At 33.2% G+C, this 8311-nt stretch overlaps 1 protein-coding gene across 1 annotated transcript in view; it reads left to right on the top strand.

The window, feature by feature from the left end:
• LOC112154684 (melanopsin-A) overlaps positions 1–8311 on the top strand; it is a 39634-nt gene that overhangs the window by 9479 nt on the left and 21844 nt on the right. Inside the window, exons 2-3 of the mRNA XM_024285816.2 lie at positions 503–639; positions 891–1024. Of these exons, the coding sequence (XP_024141584.1) occupies positions 503–639; positions 891–1024 (271 nt within the window). The remainder of the gene's footprint in view (positions 1–502; positions 640–890; positions 1025–8311) is intronic.

Here is an 8311-nt window from a genome sequence, read left to right as displayed (position 1 = left end):
AAGGAGCTCTACAATTTCCTTTAATAGTCAAAACATCTTTTTATTATTTAAACCCTAATGACATGACTTAAAAAAAATAAAAAGAGCTTTGTTTAGATTTACCCTGGTCCAACAACAATAAAAAGTTTGTTTGCACCTATTTAACAAATCACGACTTATTTTTCCTAAAGCCTAAACACATATGACAAAAATCTTTGACATTTATTAAAAAAAAAAAACTTTTATGTCATATAATGTGCAAAATGCTTAATCTTCAAAATAAAAGCCCTTTTCTGCAGCTCTAAAACGTTGTAGAAAATATTACAAATGTAATAATTAGATCCAAACATTAAACATTTTTCTGTTTATTCATTAATAATTACATCTTGAATGCAGTTGTTCTGGATTTAATGAAAACTTTTTGAATCCATCCCAAGTTTAAAATGACTTGTTATTTAGCTGCTATTCTATATTTTGTGACATTGATCATAACAATAATATATATTTTTTGTTTTTTTACCAGGGTTCAGTGGTTCCTGGTAATCCTTTTCCGACAGTAGACGTCCCTGACCACGCCCACTATACCATTGGTGTTGTTATCCTCGCTGTGGGCATCACAGGCATGGTGGGAAACTTCCTTGTCATTTATGCTTTTAGCAGGTAATTTCCTTTTTTATTCTTTTTATATTTTGAAAAAAAAAATGATAAGCAGAAAATACTAAATTAATTCATGAGTGGTTGGCAACCCTGATACATTCTGTATTTCTACAAAGTTTCTTATTTTGTTTAAATGTGTTTTGAAAGAGTGTGTTTTTTTTGCACATGACTGCATATCAATATCTGTCATGACTGATTCAATTTCTGACAACAAAGACAGTATTCAGCAGACACATGCTTGTTTTTCCGTGCAGGAGTCGGAGCCTGCGGACACCATCCAACATCTTCATTATTAATCTGGCAGTGACAGACTTCCTCATGTGTCTCACCCAGACTCCCATCTTCTTCATCACCAGCATGCACAAACATTGGATTTTTGGAAAGAAAGGTAACGTGGAGTTTCATGTAAGCATTTTCTGCAGGATGTTGAAGAAATAAACTGCACAGGGAGGGAGAAATGTTCAATACATCTTCCTTTAAGTCTTTTTTTCACTGTAATTCGGGCTTCTTTTTTTCTGGTATCCCTTCAAACTTTTACAAAATAAGTGATGTGACACATTTTACATTTCTTTTATTTTCTTACAGATTAAACTGCAAAACATTCCACGTACAAATTGTACTTTTCAAATTGCCTCTCAGGGTGACAGAGCAGGAAGCTGTCTTTCAATTTTATTTTAAAATGAGGTATACTTATCCCCTCAGAAAGAAAAATACCTTTAAACTCTTTTCAAAAACATTGTTTAACCAACCCTTCTCCAACATGTTTTCTTCAAGCTCGTCCAAAGGTAGTTTTGTAAGACTAATAATTGTTTCAGGAAGCTAAAAATAATTAAATGATGAAGATTATTTTCTCTAAATACAGTCATCAAATTCTGTACAAAACATCAGAAAACAAAAACAACAAAAAAGTAAATAAATAGTCTTCCATTTATTCTTTATTATTTACCTCCAGAAACATTGAGTCTTAGGACGATCATAAAACAAAAAGATATGTGATAAATATGAGAATAAAGTTGTAAAATTATGAGAAAAATATGAACATTTAGAGGAAAAAGTCCAAATATCACAATAATAAAGTCTTAAAATTATAAGGGAAAATGTCTAAATTGTACAGACATAAAGTTTTTTAATAATGCTTTAAAAAGTCATAATTTCATAAGGAAGAAGGTTGTGTTTTTTGCATATAAAGTGTTGCATTCAGCTTTTAAAAATTCAATAAAGACAATCGAACATAAGCTGTTTAATTTATAGTTGCAAGTAAAACCACTGCTCAAGAATTTTACTGAATCTGCTTTGCATTTTTGTTTTTTTTGGCAAATGAAACTTTATTTTGATGAGTTTACTGCTTTTTTGGGGGGAAAATAATTACTTTTTCTTTGTGAAATTCCAACTTCTTAAATTACAAATTTACAATTTTGTTTTTGTAAAATTCTTGACTTTTCTTTTTCTTATTATTTTACGACTGTTTCCATAAGATGTGGACGTTTTCTTTCAAACTTTTCTACTTTTTTCTCAGAATTTTTTGAATTTATCATCGTATATTTATTTTATTCCAGTTTGTTTTTTTACCACAATCCTCAATAAATGGTCTTTTAAAAGAAAAAAAAAATGATGGTTTAAAATTCAAGAATAAAAACTCAAGTGTACTTATTAATAAATAACTTTACTGGAGTTTGGCACATTTAAAGACAGATTTGTGTAGTTGTAAGACTCAGACAATATTTTAAAGTCTTTATTTTTGGCCCAATTTGTTCACGTTTAGCATAATTTCTTTAGCATTTCAAAAGGAGTGCATGTGAAAGATGGGACTCTTATTTACTGATTAAAGAAGTTCCAACTTTTTTACTAACTAAAAAAGGCATGAAATAATGCGATGAACTAATGCTCACTGTTAAACTTCCTTAAGTTCCTTAAACTTCCTTTTAGAGTTCATGAAGTTTCCTTCAGTTTTGATGCTAAGCTAGCACTAGCGCTAAACTCACTTAGGGAGAAAAAAAAAACAAGCAATCAAACTTTGGGTTAAAAAACAAAATAATGTTAAAACTTTACAACAATTTGACTTTTATTATGTTCTTGGTTTTATTAAAATAAGACATCCCTGATTTTCTGATCTAAATTATTCTCTTGTGTAAGAACCTTTTTCGTAATAAAGAAGTACATTGAAAAGGCTGCCGGAGAACTCTGGGTGTACTCTGATGGTTTTATGACTTTTGCTGAATCCATTTTAAACAAAAATATTCACTTTTTATACATTTTTATTCATACTGCCCTGGGTGATCCTGAAATATTGCACAATAAACCTCATATTTTTTACTTTCTGTTTGGAGTGAATATTGAACTACACAGCAAAAAAAGTTTCAGGTGGAGATATTTCTGTTTGCTGCATCACAACACTGTAAACACAAGTAAAATGATGTGAATGAAGCCACATGACTGCGTTTATCTCTAGTGCAACCCAATGAACACTTTCTTAACTCCTCCCACCTCCTCATGTAGATTCAGAAGATATTTCTGTATTTTTCTATAACGTCCAAGCACATTTCTTTAGGTTTTACATGATGAAAACTCAAGATTATATTAATATAAATGTCTCACAATCCAGAAACTTTTCTATAAATTCTTATTTTTACTTGTATGAGTACTTACAGTGGTATTTTAATCATAATTATGCCAATTTTAGCCAAAATTTAAATTAAAAAAAAAAAGAGCTTAACTCTAGGACAAAGTTTCTGCAGAGCGGCAGTATTTCATTAGAAATTCAGCTATGAGTTTTGGGGGGATCACTGCCATGGAGCAACCCCGCTCCCCCTTCCCATTGATGAGAGCTCTCTGTTTACACACCCTCCCCCCAGCTTACATGCCCAACATAACATTAGGAGTGCAACAAAAATGGCAAGCAGTATTTTCTACATCATAAATACAATCTTTTTTAAGCTGCATTTTATCGTTTGCTCAGGTTTTAAAATTATTTAAATAAAGAAATGTTCAGAAATGCAATTTTGATCTTAAAGTAGTTAGAAAAAATATCAGAAAAATGCCAGAACATGTTAAAAACAACAAAAATATGACTACAATGCTTTAAATGTTTTGAAAAAACAATTTTATACTTCATTAAAACATCACAGCAAAGAGAGTGATCAACAGATTTGTATTAATAACTGTACTCAGTCGGAGTGATATGAATTTTGTTACATGAAAATGATAATTTTTGTTTAATTTTTAACCATAAAACTTCAAAATCCAGTCACTGCCTGTTCCGTTTAATTGCAAACGTCCCTTGAAAATCAAAAACACAAATGTACAGATGAAGAAGTTGAGACAATTTCAGAACTATGAAATGATTGATCACAAATTCACTATTTTTTCAGTTTTAACATTATTGTCATTGTTCACAATTTAAAATAAGAACCAAACATTCAAATATATTGGATTTTACTTTATGTTTCCCACTATATGACACTATAAATGCTTGAGAATAAAATGCAAATGGATAGTTTTAATCCGAAATATGAGCAAATATTTGGAGGAAAAATGATGTACTCCTTTTTGTGAAGATATTCTTACATCCGGAGGAACACGACTTCCAGTCCAGGACATCGGAGAGTGGGAGAGTTTATTTAAGTCCATCTGAAGAGGCTTTCTCTTCCGTGCCACCACGCATAATAAGACGAATATGCCCCCCACTCTTTTAATCCAATTATTTCATAGTCTGTTAGTAGTTTAGATGAGCTGGATTAGGGATGGGATGAGTGAACACAGTAGAGGAAAAGAAAATACAGAGTCAGGACTAAACAAGAAAAGAAAAAAATGTAGGAGAAGATCATCCTTTTAGTTTTTTTATTTTCTTTTTCACATTATTTTATTGATAAAAAATGAGATTAAATATTAAAATGAGCTAAGAGATAAATACACCTGGAAACACAAGAATTTAAAAGAATATTTTTTTAGAGTATTTTTTTATTTATTTAAATGATCTTTTACATGAAATGTTAATGAACTATGTCAGTCTACTAAAATGGACTTGATGTGACATAATTAACCCTGTTTAACATTTACTGACCTAAATTCACTTCTGTGCTGCCACCGGGAGATAAATCTGTCCATGTGATCATTTCACGTGGAGTTTGCTCCTCACAGAAACATCTGGCCGTGTCATCCCTGCCCACGAGGCTTTCTCGCTCCAGACTGTTCTCACAGGTTGTTTCGCACAGGGGGGGTTAGGGTTAGATTACCCATAATCCATCAGTGGAGCAGCATCTCTCTGTTTTCAAAGACATCACCTTCATGAATTCATTCTGTCTTCGTAAAGAGTTTGCAAAACTTTAACAACTCATTTGTTTAAGCCTTCCAAATGATGTTGTTTTAATTCACTCGTCTTGACTTGACCATCTGTGGAATTCTTTTTTTTATGGAAGAAAATATCCGGGGATTGTTTGATTCTCCAGAACATCCGCTGCTCCTCAGAAGTCCCTCTGGACATCATTAGCTTCAGAACTTTGCTGTTAAAAAAAAAAAAAAAACACTTGAGCATCCTGATGTTATATTTCATGGTGTGAAAAATGCTTGTTTCACCAGGCCGATCCCCTCGAGGGTCGAGTTTGGATAGGATGAGTTTCCGTGTTGATGATCAGATCGCACACTCTGAGCCCGGGGAGATAGCAGCTGATGAAGTGATGACTAGATGTGAATTTTCCATAAATGACTGGATCCGGGTTCTCTACACACTGAGTTCTCTGTGTTCCGTCAAAATATGAACTAAGCAATACATTCTGAAATGATTATGTAGCTGTGTTGGAGGTCACGCCATATTTTTAGTATTTAATCAGAAACAAACTTGGAAAATCACAAAAGAATTCCTCAAAATAGGAAAAATGTTCCATAACCATGTGTTTTTGCTTACTCTTCACATTTGACATCTTCGGTTCATTTCCCAAATGCATGTTCATTTATGCAACCTTTTTTCTGAAGTGCAGAGCTTTTCCTAGAAAAAATGTTGGAAAATTGGCTGAACTTTAGCAAGATTAATTGTTGTTCAGTACCAGAGCAGAAGCTAAAGTAAATGTCCGCCTTTTGAACATATTTAGTTAAAGACACTGTGCTTTAGTAGGTTTAATCATAGATGTGTTTTGGTTTAAAAGCTTTTTTGATAAAAATTTGCCGCTAAAGAGTGAATTGTCCGAAGTGTGGAAACACAAATACTGCAGAACACCCGTTATGAAAAGATAGTGTCTATTTGCACTTAACTTTTTGTGCTTGTTGCATGTTACGTGTGAATAACATCAGCCTTTTGAAAATTTGTTTTTTTTCAATTATTTAATGCTTGAATGAAAACTGGTAAGAGAGAAAATAAAAAGGTTAAAACAGGAAATAACCTTCACATACCAAGAAAAAGTATTTTTATTTTGGAAAAATGCACAAATTAGACTAAGAACACAAAAGCCTAAATTCAGTTCTGTAAAACCAGGGCTGGCCAACCCTGGTCCTCAAGAGCCACAATCCTGCCAGCTCTCCTCCAACATTTTTCTGCTGATTGGCTGATTCAAGTGATTCCACATCCTGAGTGACTGAACACCCTCGGTTTAGTTCGTTAGTGTCAAGACGTACAGGCAGAGTTGAAGCTCCTGAGGACCAGGGTTGTCCAGCCCTGAGTAAAACAATGTCCACACTCCACTTGTAATTTGTAGTGGGAGATTTCAGTCACTTAAAAAAAAAAAAAAAAAAAATTATTGGATGTTCAAACATCTCCACTCATCCTGATGTTCACGTATGAGGTCGATTTTGATGTTTAAGAAAAAAAAAAGAAAATTTCCTTTCAAGTTAGCACATTCATTTCTGCTGTAAAGTTTGGCATAGAAGAAATGATTATTTGTGCTTTGCACTTTAATTTTATTTCAATCCTTAAAGTCCCCCTGAGACAATGTTTTAATTTAAAAAATCATTCGCTTTAGTGTTTTAACTATGATTATTAAGTTTTTAACCAAAATCCCACAATCTAAAGGTCTTAAAAGCCATTTTTAATGTTGATCTGAAGCTTCTGTTTCCAAAATTTCCCCTGAGGGGACGTGGCTTTTGGAGCCGAGCTGAGTAACCCCGCCCCCAATCCCCCTCCTATCTGATTATGAGTGTGTCTCACTATGGTAAATCTTCGACACTGCTAAACAAAAACATCAACCAATATCAGTAATGTCCAGCTGTTTCGTTTTGAGATGTCAGCTCAGATGAGGAAGTGAAGAGGACAGAACTTCCTCTAAAAGCCTGATTCTGTCTCCTTCCAGTTCACCAAAGACTCTTCTAGCTATCCAATGATATAGACATTGCTGGGGTTATATAGCATGTGCAGCAGAGCTGTCGTGACGTGAGGCTCATTAATTCAAACAGAGTCTGTCTGTGACAGTTTGATTGACAGAAATTTAAAAGGAGAAAAGCAAAAACAAAAAGATTTCTTATTACATTTGTTCTCTTTCATTAGAAAAATGACACACATACATGATAAAAACAAAAAAAAAACACGATTTTCAGAGGAGTAGGACTTTTAGTCTAATGCTATATTCACACAGATATGCCCATTCAAGCAATTATTTCCAATGTAATCATGCAAATATTAATTTTTCGGGCTCTACATATATAACGGCATCAAAAGATAAACCAATTAAACTTTGACCAATCAGGGGCTTAGATAGAATTGCATGGATGCCATCCCCTTTAATTCACAGAAGTGCTAACCCTTAGAAAAATCACCTTGAAGGAAAAATTAATAATTGCTGTTTGTGCCCAGCCGCCTTAAATACCAGACATGTGATGCACATTCAAGAACGCGCTAAACAGGCATTCTTGAACGCTGTTTTAGCATACGATATTTACTCTTAAGACAGCACAAGTCTGGTCCTATTTGTGATGAGCAAACAGTACCATTAAACTAATAGTTCTTTCAAAAGCAGCCCCTCAATCATTTTTTTAATCAAGATTTTTATCAAAAAACAAAAGGGTCAGAAAGGGTTTTATGACAAACTTCACACTTCAAGCTCTCGGTTCAAGCAGCTTCATGTATTGCAGCATTCCACAGAGCTTTCTGTCTCTGCCTTTTTGAAAGTTTCTCCAAAGTGAAAGACACTTCCTACAGGAGGAGGTGGTACAGTCAGCTCCACTAGAGCAGGTTCTTTTTAAAGCATCCTTAGTGTTTTAAATGTAAAACAGTCGTTGATTCAGTCTCATTGAGTCATTAGGTAAGTGGATAGTGTTCCTCCTTATCAAAAAAAAAAAAAAAAATCACAGATGTGAATATCTTATTGATACGGCCGGGAATCAATTAAAAAAAATTAACTAATTAATCGCAAACTGGAAAAAAATAATCATTATCATTTTTTTTGTCTCAGTATTTGCAGACAACTTATCTGTGAAACATTTAGAACATTTATTTTTAATTACTGCTGTCAATCAATTATCTAAAAAAATTTGATAAATCGCACTTTAGTGTTGGGATTAATCACGATTAATCACGTTTTAGTGTTGGGATTAATCACGATTAATCGCGTTTTAGTGTTGGGATTAATCACGATTAATCACGTTTTAGTGTTGGGATTAATCACGATTAATCGCGTTTTGGTGTTGGGATTAATCACAATTAATCGCGGGTTATTATTTTTTTTTTTAGTGCTGGGATTAATCACGATTAATC

Source organism: Oryzias melastigma, linkage group LG19 (genome assembly GCF_002922805.2).
Source record: "Oryzias melastigma strain HK-1 linkage group LG19, ASM292280v2, whole genome shotgun sequence".
In the NCBI taxonomy this organism is placed as follows: Eukaryota; Metazoa; Chordata; class Actinopteri; order Beloniformes; family Adrianichthyidae; genus Oryzias; species Oryzias melastigma.
This window is presented reverse-complemented; position numbering and strand designations above follow the sequence as displayed.